Source organism: Lepisosteus platostomus, chromosome 7 (genome assembly GCF_059453375.1).
Source record: "Lepisosteus platostomus isolate fLepPlt1 chromosome 7, fLepPlt1.hap1, whole genome shotgun sequence".
NCBI classification, from domain to species: Eukaryota; Metazoa; Chordata; class Actinopteri; order Semionotiformes; family Lepisosteidae; genus Lepisosteus; species Lepisosteus platostomus.
The window spans coordinates 55,164,556-55,182,583 of record NC_142617.1 but is presented as its reverse complement, the minus strand read 5'-3'; the positions used below and the strand labels follow the sequence as shown (position 1 = coordinate 55,182,583).

The window sequence follows — 18,028 nt, the reverse complement described above, 5'->3', positions numbered from 1 at the left end:
TAAAAGCCCTGAATTATAACTTTAGGAATTGTATTGTCAGGGAAACATCGCATGTATTTTGTGTGGTTTTCAAGGTCTGTTTTAAGAGTACACACCTTTGTTACTCATGCATATATTTGACCTGTTTTGGTCTAGTAACAGAAACGCACAATGATTTGACAAATTTAATGTCTTCACTAATTTCATTCAGTGCTCATTGCTGTACTTTTGCACTCTCGGCTTTAATTCTTCTTAGTTTTGAAGGTGGTAATGCATTTTGGAATATTTTACTTCATAGAACACTTTGATGCAAAACCTTTATTTTTGCTTGTGAATCTATTTCTGTTGTTTTTTTTAACCGGTCTCGCATAAATAACATATTGGAGCACTATTGTTTAATTATGGAGGAAATACAAGGCAATGCGTATCATTTTTTACCACATAAAGGCCTTTATAATGCATGCTGTAATTGGTCAATTGTTTTTAAATAACTAGGTGTTCTAATGTACACAGCGAAATTTTAAAAAAGCTTAAGCATCTTCTTATGGTGTAAAGTTCATTTGTTTGTAAAAGAGGCCTTTTTAAAACTGTATTTGACCTATAAAAATTGAAATCGGGCTTCCTTAGGGGAAGTAGGGGCCATTGCAATGCATTGTTATTCTCTAAATTAATTACACTGTACTCTATAGAGGGAAATGTGAATTACAGTATTAACATTAAATGCCTTGCTGCGAGCAGCTTACCCTACTGTCATGCTTATTAGTTTTGCTGTCAGAACAACCAACTGCATGGTAGTCTGACCTTAACATCGCTCTAATTCAGCCCATTTACTGCCACAGCTTTGAGGAAAGGGAATTATAGCATTATAGTCCTGAAATATGTTGCTTTCCCAACCGGATTTAATCTACTTTCACCTTTCTTGCCTTTCACCTTTTTCCCAAAATCTTTTAGTTTTTTTTACAGAATGCAAATCTAAATGTTAGTTTAATGTACTGTAACAATTGTCCAGCCGAAAGCAAATGCATTTTATGGCCCTTTCTTCAATGACAGATCCCTTAACTTAAAGAAAGAATAGAATTAGAACTATCTGTAGATTTAATGATATGCTTTCTTTTCTCTTTTCCGTGAAATTGTGGAGAAGTTGAGAGTACTTTTTGTGACTTTCTTTCATATTTCAATAATGAGTGCCATTTTACAGATTCCAGTATTTCATTTTTACCTTCTTACATAGACATGAAAACAGTGAAAAAAGAATGTGAAATGTATGTATTTATTTATTACCTAATTTAACTAAAACATTTAGAAAATGTTTGCCTTCTAAGCCCAGATTTGAACTTAAATTTAGCTGTTTGTACCCTGTTAAATGTTATTCTGCTGGCATAACAGCAAAAGATTTACACTCCAGACCTCTTTGCTTAAATGTGAACAAGCCATTAAGGAAATTCTGTTTAAAACTAGTTTGCTTTCAAAAGCTGTATATTTAAAGAAAAGTGCAGTATCTAGGCATAACGAAGTCGTGCTATGGGGACAGTAAAGAAAACCTTGAGAATTTCACATGGTTCTGATCTTCACTGTTTTTACCATGGAATTGTGCAGCTCAGCAATCTGGCTCCAACAGCGCATCCAGGGGTCGAGAGTTTATGGGCACTTCACACAGTGTTCCAACTGCCACCATTTTCAGAGCGATAAATTAGAACTAAACAATTTAGGCTTTTCAGACCTTTTTGCTTAATTGCAAGTTATTCTTATGTGCCTAAGAGTTTATTTGAATTTGAATGCATTAATTGAATCCATGTGACTTCAACAAAGCTTGAGCGTCTTGTGAAAGACCCACTTCCTCACGGCAGACTCTATGGTGTGATGCCTAGTGGAGCTCTGGACTGACACTGACGAGAGCTGCTCTCATGTGGAAGTGTCCATTCCTCTTGAAGCAGCCTCTTCACAAGCCTCCCTCCTCTCCTGTCTCCTCCGAGTTTAACTGCAACCTTTCTGCACTCACTGTGGCTGCTGATTTTTCCTATTCTCATTATACTCTCTCTTCCCCCCCCTCTCTTTCTTTGCCTTGTGGTGCTTCCCTCCTGTGCTGCGGACTTGTACTGCTTACAGTAGAGATTAAAGTGATCAAGGACTTGCCATGGCCCCCTCCGGTAGGTCAGCTCAATAGCAGCCCCCCTGCAGACGGCGGAGAAGCCCCCCCTCAGCCCTCCCAGCCGTCGCCTGGCCAGTCTTCCTCTGACGATCACCACGGTGGGTGTGCCTCCTCCCGAGCCCTGCTCCCCCTTCATGCTTGCCCACAGTGGAGTCGAAAGAACTGGATTATTTAAATTAGCTTAGAATTGTGTTGTCTGTGTAGCAGTGACTGTCAGTTATCTTTCTGGTACCAATTACTACCAGTTTGTATCTTTAGATGAAGTTTTTTGTTCTTATTTGACTGCTGTAGTTTCCCATCTCAATGTTCTGTGTAGAATATGAATGTGCTATATTATTTATAGGTAAAAAAACTCACTTAAAACATAGAAAGAGCCTTAGCCTTACTGTAAAATTGTAACATGTTTTATTGATTTCATGGCCATCCTCATAATTTGTATTTGTTTTATACTTTTATAACAGAAGTAGTGGATTTGAAAATCACCTTTAAATTCTGAGAAATGTTATGACAGGTGGTATTGAGAATGCAGTCTGTGTAATTTGTACAATGTCCTTTTTTCCCCATCAAAAGCCTATAAATAGTCTACATTCTATCCATAAGAAAATTTGCCAGCAGATAGGGGGATTACTTTTGTTGTTTCGATCCCATGCGTGGATGTTTAGTGTTTCTGCATCTTGTTTCTCTAGAAGAAATGAGAAATTGAATGAAACAAAGTGCATCTTCAGATGACTGAAGTTGTAGGTGACTGGTGCTACACAAAGTGGAATGGCCTGTATGAGAGAGTTAAAGGGACACTAACATAACTGGTCCATTCATGCTAGAGATGCACCAAAGCCAGAATGATTCATTTGGCTTCTGGTTCTTCCATAATCTTCCCAACATCCCCCCTCTTAACTATTCCATGAGGTATATCCATTTCCAGTTTAGTAGGATTATTTGAAAGCTGCACACTGGGATTAGAGTGTGACTTCATGGGCTTTTAAAGTAGCATGAGGTTTTGATTTGTAGTTTTTTTTTTTGGGGGGGGGGGTGTAATGCGATCGTTTCTCTTGGTTAAATTCTTCCAGACCTGAGGAGTATAGGATTACAGTGTGTGAGACTTACAGCTGAAAGCTCTGTATGCTCAATTACACGTGCTTGCTCAGGACATTCAGTTGTTGGTCTGCTCATCTGAGCAGTTGGAATGAAGATGGAAAGTAATAGCAGTCCTAATTGACTGTGATGTATTTTGCAAGTTTACTGAAATACAGCCTGCTGGGATTTCTCTAATGAAAATCTTATGAAGTTGAAACACTGTGATTTAATTGATGTTTAATGGCACATTGCTGTGTCTACAACATATCCTATCATTTTAACTACATATAAAGAATAAGGTGAGCTGTAATGCACTTTTAGCCATGCCAACTTTGCAGTCTTTCTGGGAAAGTAAATGGTTACCTTTGTTTTTCTCCCCCTTTATTCACATGTGACTGGATAAAATTAGTCTTATGAACTTGACCCCAATAAGTCCTAATTAACCAAATAGTTAAACTGTTATAACACAAAGGTTGCAATTTAAAGACAGCAAAAATAATTTAATTTACCAATAACCTGAGTTTTTAAGCATCTGCGTGTCATTTGTCTAGTTCATTTGGCAACTAAGGTGACTTTGTTTAAAATGTTCTTTCAAACAGGATATTTCAGACCCTCTCTGTCATTACCAACATTACACATGGCTCTAGATGTGTTAAATTGAAATAAAAGGATGTACCTCTTTATCAATCCTCAATTGTAAGGATTGGTGAAAACTTTGTAATGAGAGTTTCTTTTATGTGTACTGTTGCTATTGGACAGCTATCATTCTTTAGGGACTTTTAGGGCTCATTACAATCTCATCACTTCCCAATCTCAACGTTTCTTCCCAATGTTTTTTTTTTGCTTGGGCAATCAAGGTAATCGTAAAATGTAATACATTTTTAGCAGGAAAAATACACTCAAGTCAATGCAATATGTTAAAGAGAAGACTTTGTTTCTTGGTTTCATTTCTGATTTTTAGAAAAATGCAATGTGTTTATCTTTGAACTGTGGCGTCTGTATCCAACTTATTATACTGTGATGTTCAAAACTTAGAATATGGGCAATAGGGGAATTAATCTGATTTTCATTTGTTTTAGGAATCTTGCATGTTATTTTTTGTCTGTGCCTGCTACATAGCCCAGTATTAACCAATATACATTCATAACCCCAAATAACCTGGTTCGAGAAATCATATTGATCTTGTTTTGGAATGTTACACTGACTTTTGATCAAGTTCTGTTTTGTAAAAAATGAAATATTTATTGACTTTTAAATGATTTGGCTTCCCTGTATTTCAAGTTTCATCTGTTTATACTACTTATCGCAGCATCCATTCCACTAATTGTAGTGTTCTGTGTCTTTCCATTACAGCTCAAAGTAGTATTGAATGGTAGAGGTCATTTGTTCTTGCACTTTATTTTTAGGGTGAAAAACAGAAGTTTATTTCTGAAATATATTTGATATATTTTATTTCTGTGTCATACAGGCCTTGTGCTTTATCAGTATATAAATATACACCTCTCCCCTAGTTTGTTACTCAAATACAAGAGTCTAATTAAACAAAGAAGATTTGATCTCAATCAAGTAATTGGAATGACAGTTAATTTTATATCTATGCACATATTAACGGTGCATTCAGTGTGTTTAATTGAAATGTTCTGAAAGTGTGCAAGTGGAAAATCAAAAATCTACATGTATATTGTTGATATCATTACAAATTCAAACAGCTGTGCTTCATTTGAAATGCTAAATTAATTCCTGTATTCGAGTTACAAAGCTTACTAGCTATGTATTGGAAAGATCAAACTGTCTTAACTAAGTGTAGTGCTGCTTACTTTTTTCAAACAATAGCTTTACCAGTAATTTTCTTAAAGTGATTCACAGGCATTAAAGAAAGTCACCTATTGTGACAGAGCTCAGATCGTTTGGATGCTTTCAGTTGCCCCACAGTTCAGTTTGTTTACTGGTCCTATTGACAAGTCCTAAATCCAATTTCACAAGATTTTGAGTTAATGTTTTTTTCTGTGTGCCTGCATGAGTGTGGAAGTGTTTTTGCTTCCAGACGTGGATAAGATGCCTCCCCTTGCCTTTGTGGTCTATGGGGTTTATTTAGTGTCTGATGTGAAGTTCTGTTGCATATTAACCCCTCTTTTAGTTTAGTAACAAAGCCTGATGCTTAGGCTTCTGCACTGGGGTGGAAGGGCCTCTGGCCTTTGATCATAAGCAGACTCGCTCAGCAATGTGACACCATGATCCGGTTTTCTCACACGATGTTAGCCTGCCACTGGCAGACGAGGAAAGTTCACCTCTACTTCAAAAGCAACCTCTAGCCAAGTCTGTCTGCATTTTCAACTGCCGTAACAATCACTTGCCACAGTACACTGATATGCAAACAGTCTTTGCCAGTGCCAGTGAGTCATGGCCTGTGTAAGAGCCTGCAGTTGTATACTAGGAATCTGTCGACCTTTGGTGTAGTCTGCTCATATTAATAAGTAATAAGCTAATAAGTTTTTAACATGGTAGCTTTAACTGCTACCAAATGATATACCTATTTTTGTCTAAATGTATGTTGCATTTCTTTCCTGATTAACCACTTTTAGCAAAGTATACCCATTCAAAAGAAAAAATAACAGGCACGTTTATCATGTATTTTCTATGGTATATAGTATTTAAAAACCATATAAACTTTGAAGTGCTGTACTTCTGGATTCAAGTCTCCTTTCATTCTCTTCCCAGTCCTTGAGGATGAAAAGGGCAGACTTGTCAAGGGTTGGGTTGGTGGCGATCGCATTTGTCTTCCTACTGTGCTATGTTGCCATCTGGCCAAGGTGACCCAGCTCCGTCAGGATAGTGACAGGAAGAAGGCTGGCCTTTATGGGCAGACAGTTTGAAGAGAGCAGTCCCAACTTAAGAACAGACCTGTCATGCAGACCACAGCATTGCATTGTGCATTTCCAAGATGCTGTCATGTTGCAAAACAGATCTTGGCTGATGCAAGCACTCCTAGCTGCTGGAGTTTTCAGGATGTGTTTTGTGCCACATAAGTCATTTCATATAACCTTCTGATCCGAGTCGCAGGTGGGTCCAGTAGGACTGACTAAATTGATTCTGCACTATAATGCTGGTGTTGAAAGGGCATGTTGTTTACTCTTATGAAGCTTCTTTTGGGGGAAAAACTCCTTTCCAGATTAAACTATCTTTGTCATACTTTTTAAAGGTACATACTGTAGTATTAACTTCAACAGTGTAGCTTAAAATGTGTGGACTTGAAACAAACTGAAATAAACATGAATGAATTAAAAAAAAACATAGAAATGCTAACGTTTGAATTGCTTTTATATTATCATTGCTGTATTATATTCTCTTGGTAGAAGGACATAGGATTCTTTTTTCAGGTATATTTGAATTTTAAAGCATAGATTTACCAATAGACACAATTCCCAAAAAGAAATATTAGCCTTTAAAATTGACACAAACTGAATACCAAAAAGGGTTTTAAATTATAGTGAAATCCAGAAATCACACTAGTACATTTCATTGGATTGGGAAATTATGCATTTAGTAATTCTTTCTCCCTGAAGTGGGTTGCCTTAGAGAAAGAAGACAAAGGTGAAAAAGGCTTTAGAATTTTAACAGTTGAGTTTCTATAAATATGATTAGCAGTCTAGTTTGCCTTTGCAATGTCAGCAGTTTAACTTTCCTTTGGAACTGTAGGATGAAAACTTGAAAATAAATAGTAAGTGCAGCTATTTTCTTTTTCATTTATTTTGGAAATATGAAAAAAGAAAGTGGTATGTTAGTTCTTCAGGACAGGCCAGGAATTTATGCAACCGTTAATTTTCTTCCACCATCAGTAAAGGAGAGTTATGTAAGCACTGTCCCTGTCCAATGAGCATACATTGTGCTTTTGTTTGGTAAACCATTTCTGAGCTTGGAATTTTTCAAGTTTTTTTTTTTCTTCACATGCCAAAGCCTGAGCCATAATAGACTTTGTGCTTTCCAATTCAGTGTTATGCGAGATTGGTTCACAGAGAGGTTGCATGTAAAATTCACATTTTGCATAATTATTCAAGCTTGTCTGTGAATATCAATATGCTGGGGTGCATTTAACAAAATCACTTCAATACTAGTAGCCTTTTTCTTTGAACAAGAAAGAACTGAGTTATTTTTAAGTACACCGCAGTTTATAAATGTAGTTTTGATGCTCCACTGTTACGTCTGTTATGAGTTCAGAAGAATAGTAGCTTCAGCAGTGGTGATCACACAGTCCCTATAGAGTACTACATTGTCATATTTCCTTCAATGCTGACCGGAAGGTTGTGACAGTATCCTTTTCACACATTTCCCCAGTTTCCATGGAAACTGACAACCTCACTTGTGCATAACACATACATTAGAAACAGGAATAGTATTTGCCCAGTCACTACAGTGGGAATATTGATAATTCCAGTTCTTCTGGGTTTCTACTCAGTGCTGGAGCATTTCAAAGGTGTTTTCTACATTTCAGCTCTGTGTGGTTCTGTCAGCCTGTAGCTATTGTAGTGTTTAGCAGGTGCAAAAAGCTGCATTTGATATAATCATCGTGGTTATTGCTCTAGACATTTCAGAGTACAGATGTCATGTAAACCATGGAGGTGTAAGAAGTAACTCATCTGTCAGTGTGATGTGGAGAGACTGTCAGTTGAATGCTTCCAACAGAAGACCCTGTTACCTGCATCTCACAGCTTTAAAGTGGGAAAACATCTGAGACATTTGAAAAGTAATTTGTAAAAAGCATGTTCTTCATGTAATAAAGATACTTTCCATGCATTGCATTAGATATCTGTGAAGTCAGAAAAAGCTCAAATACAGGTCTAGAAATCCTGTAGACAAGAGGTAGAGGGCGACCCCTGGTGGTTTGTAAAGGGAAGCAAGAACTGATTCGAACCACAGACATTTTAATCTAAAGGAAGACTTTGGGTGTGCTGTTGATGCTGAAACTAAATGTCAATAGTATTAGAAGTAGTAGTGTGAGCACAGATCAAACTTGAACTGTATTCTGATTCTTTAAAACAGTTTGCTTTAACTGAGATTCGATGTTTGCGTATATTCCTGCATGAGTACTTTCAATAAAATGACAAATATTCCTGTACAGCAGTTTGATTGCAGAGTAAAAAAAACAACCAAATGTATAAAATGTATTTGGCCAGTGCTAGTCATTACAAATATTAACCTGAAGTTTTGTGCTTTCAAGAGATGATTTTGCAGCAATAGAAATATGATCTAAGCATAACTATTGTATAGAATGTCTAATGATTTTAATACTATCCACAAGAAAGGAAATCTATACATTTTACTCTGTGTTGTGGTGTATGATTCTGTTCTCTTGATTTAGAGCTTCTTCCTCTGCAAAATATATTTGTTGACTCAGTGTAATTAAATCCCTGAAACAGGGTATCATGGAAGTACTGGATGAAGGGAAGAAAAAATAATTGCAACTGTATTAAATTTCCTTCAATTAGTGACAAACTTTGATGTACTCCATTTAAAATTATCCAGCTTGCACAATTTATGTCTGTGAAAATGTGTTTTAAGTGTAGCTTGATTGACTTCAGCAACTGCAGGAATGTGCAACCACTAAAGACGCTCTTTTCCACATGGTGATGAAATGTAATCAATTAAACAGATTTGGTGAGCCATCTCTGAACCCAACCTCCAGCATTGTTGAGTTAAATGTCAGGATCTCCCCCCTTGAAACGAATCATTTCTCCAAACCACTGTAAGGAAGTCATGCAGACGATGGTCTTCAGCACACTGCTATGCATCCTGTGCACTTGTCTGTACTTGCGCCAAAGGAAAATTGTGGGTGTGCGATTAATTTTAACACTTCTGATTCTGCTGCATTTTAGCTTTGCATGCTTCAGCAGACCTGGTTGTTGCCTGTGTTTGGAGAGTAGAAAGGCTCTTCCTTCAAAACATTTTTCTGCAACTGGTTGTTTCAGCAAATTTTAATATGACACTTGATTTATGTCATATTAATGACACCACCAATTATGTGTAAAAAAAACAGTATTGTAAAGATATTTAATTCCTTTCTTCGAATAGTTTAAATATGTCATATTCTATCATATTATCAGTAAAAAGTTTTAAACAATTTACGTATTTCAGTTTTTCACATCTCTCCCCCACGATCTCCCTTTGGATACTGTCTCCTCTGCTCACCTCTTTTGTTTTCCTGTGCTTTATATTCCTGCTAGCCTCCTCACCTACTTCCACATGAAAGGCTCAACAGCTAAACATTGTTTTTATCTTACTGCTTTTCATGTTGGAAATAACCTTTACGTGATATTTAAATATCTATAAATCCCAAATATATATATATATTAGAGGTATGTTATAGAACATTTATTTGTCCATGCATCTATTGTACAATTGATAGGGAGGCCTACAAGTACTGATGCATTCTTCCTTAAAAGAATAGATCATCTAATAAATTCTTATGGCTTGTGTAGACTGTGTCCTTTTTGAAATCGAGGAAGATTGCTATCATTTCTCATGAAATTACTAGCTGAAACGGTGGTATGAAAGGGGTCAGTTAGGCTCACCTATGTTAGTCTTCCTGAACACTGTGTCTGTCTGACCACCAGTTCAATTTGATGGTGTTGAGAAGTCTCGCGTGTCACCAACCAAGGACTGCAAGGCACGCCCACCTCAGCGGCACTCAAGTGGGTGCCTGGTGAGTACGAAGCTGGGCTCCCTGGACCATGGCACCTCCCTGGGAGAGCGCATCGACCCCACCCTTCCCCTTGAGAGCCAGTTGTAAGTGCTTCCTTCTACTTTGTTATACAAGGCAATTTCATGTTTCACAGGAGTAGAATGGTATCCATTTTTGGCCAGGCTTTTGTGGTCTACCAAATGTTCAATTTGTATACTTGATTCTGCTTTCTTTTTTGTTTAACACTGTGGTGTGATTCTTCTGTTTATTTAAAGTCTTCATGTTCTGTTTTATTTCTTTACAAGACCTCACAAATTCATAACAATTCTCTCCAGGTTATGAACTGCTTAGCAGTCTTGTCTCTTTTCCACAATCTATTAACATAGTTTGCATAAGACTCTCTGTTTGCAAAGCCCAACAGTTCTGAGAGTATTGGTGAATGGATTTTGATTAAAGCTTGTATTCTAATCCTAAAGTAAATTGCTCATTTTCATCCCATTCTGCCATCTTGAAAAACCAGTTGTCAATGGGTTCTGAAATCACCAGGGAAATTCCATTAACGACACGAAAATTGTACTTTTAAATATCCAGAAATTTCCTGAACATTCAGAAATCAGTAAACGGATGTCTGATGTCAAACTCCATTTGATCCTTTCTTGACCTGCCACTTCTCTGTTTCTTAAGTGCTATTTACCATTTATTTTTCAACTTGATAGTTTTACGTCTTCTCCTTCAGATAGTTATTTGTCTTCACCCATTTTCTCCAGTCCAGGTTCTGAATAACTCAAGTTCGCTCCTGAGTGATTTGCTTCTCTCTCCACTGCTGCAGTTGGTACCATGGCGCCATCAGCAGGACAGATGCAGAGAACCTTTTGCGTCTGTGCAAGGAGGCCAGCTACCTGGTGAGAAACAGCGAAACCAGCAAGAACGACTATTCTCTCTCCCTCAAGTAAGCTTCTGCCGTGCTCAGCCTGCATTCTTTCACTTAAGCTTTTTCTGTATGGAGTGTGTATGGTTAATGCCCCAACAAAGTGTCTATAATGAACAAAAATTAGTTCTTATTCAAATTATTAAAAACAGATGCAATTTTACAGCTTTGCATTTGTGAAATTGAAAAAATATTAACAGTTTGTGTTCCACATCCAAGTCTGTGAACAATATATATTGGTAACACGATGTACAGTTTGATAGTTGTGCAGGCATTTATTTTTTCATCCAGGCAATAATCCTTTCCATCAGATTATTCCTGATAAGGGTCACGCCAGCCTGGAGTCTTTCCAAGAACATATAATGCAAGGTGGGAGTACACTCTGCATGGCAACCCTGTCCATCACAGCAGATACTTTTATATTCCTCTATTTTTTTTTAAATAACCAGTTTTGGTATTAAAACATAAATCCTTAGGTTAGAGGATTAACAGTGAATCTCTGTATACAGCCTTTTGTTGGTAATTAGTTCATTCTCCTCATGCTACTAGTCTTATTAGAATTTCCTTTCACTTCAGTTTCTGGGGTATTGCTCCTGCCTAGGATATGTTGTGAAAAGAGATGTTCATGTTTAACTTCATGTTCATGTTTAAGTCATCATTATCTTTTTGAAGACATTGTTCATGTCTCTTAAGAGCCTTCTTGGTTCTAGGCCGACTTCCATTTGTTTTGTTTTCTGAACTGTTCCTTGTCATTCGTATTTCTTTTAACTGATCAGATAACTGGGAATATTTCTGGATTTTGTCAAAGACTAAGGTCAATTAGCAGCCAGGAATAAAAAATGTAAACACAGCAGTTTGGCATCTTTCAAACTTCGTTATAAATCTTCAGAAATTGCAAACTTCACGCTTCAATCTCACATTATTTGTAAGCCATTGGTCTATAGCCCTGTGTATGGGAAATTGATTTTAATGCCTAGTTTATTTTGTAATATCATTGAAGAAGTTCATTAAGCAAAATGTAACTTTAAATTTCAAAAGGCAGGATTGGCAGGTACAGATGCATATTTTTCACTTTAAGACTTTGACAGCTAGCGAAGAGACCATGCTTTCCAAAGCAATTTATTCTCACTAACCCAAGATTTAGGCTTCTTCTGTTTTCTCACTATTGTGATATAATTAGGATTCACTTTGCACTTCAGATGAACTTGGAGAAGATGAAGTTAGATTTTATAAGTTGTAATACCATGCATTTGAATGATTTTCCTTATTTTGTTGATGTTAAGTTTATAGTCAAAGTTTATGTAATGGGGTCTAGCACTTCACAAGGGATTTGTATTTTAATTACTAAGAATCAATATTGGAGCATACTATATTGAAGCTCAGAAAAGGATAAAGTATTTTAAATAAAACTATAGAAAATTACTGTCATTGAAAGACTGAGATGTCAACCTTAAATGTTAAATGTTTTAAGTTGTGTATTGTACCTGGACTAATAACACAGCAGTGTTCATGTTTTCAAATGCTGGTGAGGACTCAGACTGTGAAGTAGCATGCACAGTTTCCTAAGATAATTAGATATACTGTCATTGACTTGGCAATCTTAAGGATATTTGTATATATATTTATATGAACTATGACTTAAGAAATGAAGATGAATGGATCCGATGTCCATTTGGTTCTGTTACCTTTCTGTGCTAAATTACTTGAAGTCACATTCAGAGCCTGCTATAATGAATTGGAATGTGCCTTGGTACGCTATGCCCTTTTTCATTTTGTGAATCTTATGTCCTTGCATGTAGATGTTAGAAAGTCCTAATTGCACAACATGTTCACAATTCTCATTATTTGTTTTAAAAAATTAAAGCTCAGAAGCTTTGAATTTCATCATAACCTTTTATAATTGAACATCAATTTCTTGAGAAATATTTAAGATCAGGCACCCTGATTAACGAAATATCCTAAAGAGCTAAGTCCTGGTGTTTCACAAGCATCTTTAGAAAACTCTGTCATAGCAGTCCTGCTTTTACCAAAGGTATCATTAAAAAGATATTAAAAGAAGGGGAAAAAAGAGCTACAGAAGACAAAGCTAATCATGGTAAATTGCATAGTGAAAACTGCCTGAAATGACTCTAATGCCAATGTATTTGAATAACAATGGACCTTTGTATTAATGGTGTGAGCTCATCTACAGTAGCATTTGGATAGAAGATTTCTTCTTAGGTAGAAGATTGGGTAGAAGATTAGTTTAGTTTGTGCCAGATTTCCATTAAGAAAGCTACAAAATAAGTAGAGTTTGGTCCACTCTTAAGAGAAGTCTGACCTGGTATGAATAATGTTCAGATGTCTATGTAAATAAAATAATTACTATGGCTTTATGTAAGTAATATAAAAGCTGGAACAATGCAAGAGTAAAAATAGGACGTAAGAAATAAGTGTTATAATTATAATTAATTCTTATCAAGGAGATTTATGCTCCTTGCAATAGTAAGGAAAACTGTAAATGACATTTCTATTAACAGTTGGCAGACTCGGGTTGTTGTTTTTTTTTTGCACTGTTGGATATGGATGATAAACAGACTTCACAAAGCAGAATCCTCAGTTAAGCATACCCCAGTGATGGTCATATATGTAAATATTAAATGATTATTAGTTTTCTCAGCAGCACATATGGGCAGTGGTGTGCGGGTGGATTTTTCATATCGGTGTAGGTTACAGGTGTGGCCCTTTGTACTGTCATCGGCCTTGCTCACAGTAGACTGTCCCCTGCTAATCAGTTCAGAAGAACAAATCTCTTATGTAGCTCAAAGCTGTATGTGTGGGATTGGTTGAGAGATTTAAAACGACAAGCGGAGCTTATAGCAGGAGCTTATCTGTGTTCCCCAAGGCTTAAAAATATATATTTTCTTTGTGAACTGAAGCAACTAGGCAAAGCTGCTATTTGCTCCCCACAGACAAACCACCAAACAGTTTGTGCATGGAAACCTATGGACCTAGTTAGCTTCTTATGTCTATCTGAACATTCTGGAAATTCTAAATAATAGTCATAAACTGCTTTTTCTCAAGATTCAAGAAGCCAGTAGCAAATGAATGGTGATAGAACAAGCTCATTAATAAGAAACAAACTACTGCCACTAATCTGATACATGAATGTTCTTTTTAAAATAATGTGAAATCAAACCTTCTCTGTAAGAGCTGCAGAACAGGAAAATAAGTCAAGTTATAGAGAGGGAACTTTTATTGAAAGTTTAATATCCCCATCACAATTTTAATAATAGTGGGTTGTGGCTGGCTTTAAATCACTGTTTAAGAATGTAAAGGAATGTGGTAGTTGTGAAATTTACAGGTCTGTTCAGCAATTTGATGTATTTTATGGGAACAATATACACCATTGAAAATATTTAATTGCTTTTAATGGGTTCATTGTGCTCATTTTATAGGTTATATGATTTTCTGTCCTTTCTTTCATGTCGCTACAGCTCTAAAATGTGCATTTATACAAAAATATTAGAAATAGCATGTATTTGTATTTTCATTTTAGAAAGAGAATTACATTTTCATTTATGTCTAAATTGTAAATCTAATGCTCCAGAACTTTTTTGCATTATTTTTTGTCACTAGGCGTGCAGTTGTACCACAGAGGCCAGACTTTCTTGCTGTGGGTAAATATATAGATGAATTTTCTTACAGTAGACATGGTCAAATATATACAGGCAAATATATATATATAATATATAAGAATATAAAAAGTTATTCCAATTGCAATGTTCAGTAGGGCTTGGACAAAGTTTGCAGTGTCTTGCAAAAGTATTCACTTCATTCCAGTGTTACTTTTTGATAAATTTCAAGCAATGTATATAATTGTTCTCAAATTAACATTGTTTATTCAAAACATCAATCAAACACTTGTAAGTGTGAAGGAGGTTGATTTTTTTTTAGCAAAACTTGGGAAGATATGCAATCAGAATATTTCACATTGCATAAGTATTCAGCCTCTTAAGTCACTACCTTTAGCGGCACCTACTGATGTACTGTAAGTATTTTTGGAGAGGTCTCCAGATTGTGCACTGGTATGGTGTAATTTTGTTAATTCTTCTTGGTTCAGCTTGTTGAAATTTCATTCTGGCTGACATTTAAAAATTACATCATTCATTTGCTATTTGATTTAAGTCAGCCCACTCAAGGATGTTTACTTTCTTCTCGTCAGACCCCTTCACTGTGGCTTTAGTTTTGTGCTTTAGGTTATTGTCAGGCTGAAATGTGATTTTCCAGTTTTAGATTCTTGAGTGAGTCAAGCAGGTTTTCCTCTAGGATTTGCCTGTATTGTGCACCATCCATTTTCCTGTCAGTCCTGACAAGCCTCCTATGCCCTGCTGATGAGAAGCATCTCTATAACAAGATGCTACTATTGTACTATGCTTTATAGTCGAGATGGTCTGACTGTTGGGTGATGTACTATACTTTCTCCAGATGTAAAGCTCTGCATTTAGATGAAAAACTTTAATTTGTCTAATCTGACCATACAACCTCATGCTACATCTGCAGTATAGCTTGTATGAGTCTTTTTAATTAAAGTCTTATTTTTACCCGTACAGGCCAGCTTTATGTAGGGAACAGATCTTGTTGATGTATGAACAGTGACTCCCATGTCAGAATCTGAATTCTGAAAATTTTTCAATGTCACTGTTGGCTTTACAATAACATATTTTGTCGGTTTTCTTCTTGTCCGGTGGCTGAGTTTGGAGCTAAGTATTGTCTGGATAATAAAATACACATTTCACATCTTAGCAATGAACTACACTGTGCTCAAAGGAATAAGTAGTTTTATCCTAATCTGTGCCTCCACCATTTATCCATAATTTCTTTAAAAAGTCCATGGTCAATTTGTCACAACACCATGAGATGTGGCTTGAAATACAACATCTTAAGAAATTGTCAGTTACATACAATAAAATTTTTTAGCATTTATCGTTTTGTAATTTGTTGAGTATCAGTAATTAAAGTCACCAATCAAAGTGTTGTATGAGCTAAGAATGATTTGAATAAGTCTATTTATCTGGTTCATTGGAGAGAGCAGGAAGCTAATAGACTTTTGATTTCATATTTAATATCAGAATATGCAGGGGCTCAGATTTGGGTCACAAACGGAAATGAGATTGTACACCCTTAAATTAACTGCCATTTTAAATTATGCAAGCAACAGAAAAAAGGCTATACGAAGTGAATTAGTGTAGGCAGCACAGCAAAGTTGAGGACTTTCATCTCTTAAAATCTATGGCTACAGTCTCACATGGTATTTCCTGGTAGTATCTAACTGTCTTTTTCTCATTATTGTAATTTTTTTAAATTTCAAGTGTAGAATATAATTGACAAGGTAGAGGACATGATCAAAAGTTTAAAATAGTCACTTTGTTGCTTGTTGTATATCATAACATGACCTTTGTGAGTATCTGAAATGTGTTATTGTAAATCAAAAGTAGCTCCCACCCCTTTCATTTCACAGTATTTCTACTACAGAATCCTCATAAAACAGATTATAAAATTGAGTGTAAATTTGGAAGAAGGATTTCATTTAATCTAGTAGCAAAGTTTGTGTTTAATCCTCCCAACTGCACTGCCAGCTCCTATTTTATCAACTTTGGGTGTAAAGCAACATATCTGAAATGACATACTAATTACATTTTTCTGCATCCAAGTGTTAACATTATGCCCCCTGGGTCTCGAATAAGTAGTTTTGACAAAGCTAGAATGGTTCTGTTGACGGGCTTTTTAACTGTAGCAACCTAACAATCTCTTTGAATTTAAAAAGTTCCATTGACACACCTTCAATCAGATGTTATTTTAATGGTTGATTGCGAAATGCAGCTCTGTTAAAATGTGTTATAGTTTTGATTTAAAAGCATTCACAATTAACCTTGAACTTTTATTGTGCCAAACAATCTAAGCAAAAACAAAAAGCCACAAAAGCAAATATGGTAAAGACATGAAACTGGAAGAAAGGAGAAATCAGAGATGACAAATATAGTACAGAATGAGCTGAGAGTCACTGTATCTACTGTGTGCAAGTCAGTAAGTCATGTGACAGAGTATGATAAGAGATTGACAGCAGACTATCAGCACTTTGCCCAAGCTTCCAGCTCTCTCTTCCCAACTGTTTTGTGCTGGTCTGTGTAGCACTGCTGCCCTGCCGTCTTTGAGGTTTATCTCTCATTGCAGGACAGAGCTGTCAGACCAAACGTTAATCACAGGGGACTGACAGCGTGCCTGCTACAGATACGCTTCCAGAATGAGCACAGCGCTAAGTGACATATTCCCTCTCCGAAATCTATGTATTTGTTGTTTCAGAAATTAACACTGTATTGGTTTCAGTTCCGTAAATTATTTTTTGATCATGAAAATAATAAGCAACTCTGCCCTTTCCTTAATTTCTCTGAAATAGGATGATTGTAACTGTGTCAGTGTGTCTTGAAATGCAGGAATGCTTGTGGGATGTTGGTATTGTTGCAGATCTAGGCAGCTTTTACTCTGTTAAACCAATTTTTGCAGCATACTGTAGCAAGCATTACCTTTAATTATATCTTCAAGAATTGTGTGTGGATTAAGTGTGATAATTGACAACATTATTAACGTTCTGGTTATGTCCAGTGAACAGTCCAGTCAGTGGGTTAAGTTAGTGATTATTTATCTTTAAAGTAATTGAAGGGGACTGTACTGGAATAAGGTACTCATATTGTGAGATGTACAGATTAGTCCTTTTTCATATAATTGGTGGAGTTGTTAAAAAAGCATTTAATGAAACCGCACCTTTATCTCCATACTTTTTAAATACATAAATCTCAATTGCAAAATCGCATTTTACAAAAATGAAGTGGATGGATAGAAAAAAAGGCAGGAATGAATAATCACATCGAATTATTGTAACGTTAAAATTCAACCTAGCTTACGGTAACTGTTTTTTTCTGATAAAAATTGTACTTGGCATCTCTGCTTTAGCGACAAACAGCCATACAAGAGTGCTGAGCATTACATGACATCAGTGAGTGAGAAAAATCAGCACTAAATAGTACTGACGAAAATGATCTATTATTCTGTACTCTTCCCACAATGGACATTTATTCCTGTTTTGGACTTTGAAAAACATTCCACAAATCTTGTTTTCAATGAAGAGTGACTTATTTGTTTTTATAAAAAGAAATCTCTGATGTTAATTACTTTCATAAATCTT

At 36.0% G+C, this 18,028-nt stretch overlaps 1 protein-coding gene across 6 annotated transcripts in view; it reads left to right on the top strand.

Annotated features, from left to right (window-relative positions):
- The window catches only part of shf (Src homology 2 domain containing F), a 113,680-nt gene that overhangs the window by 93,019 nt on the left and 2,633 nt on the right, over positions 1-18,028 (top strand). For 2 of the 6 annotated variants that reach the window (XM_088641302.1, XM_088641300.1), the window contains 3 exons: positions 2,089-2,226; positions 9,811-9,982; positions 10,708-10,827. In XM_088641302.1, coding sequence (XP_088497428.1) covers positions 2,089-2,226; positions 9,811-9,982; positions 10,708-10,827 — 430 coding nt within the window. Of the gene's footprint in view, positions 1-2,085; positions 2,227-9,810; positions 9,983-10,707; positions 10,828-18,028 lie in introns of all 6 variants that reach the window. The other 4 variants (XM_088641301.1, XM_088641299.1, XM_088641303.1 and 1 more) reach the window with 2 other exon arrangements.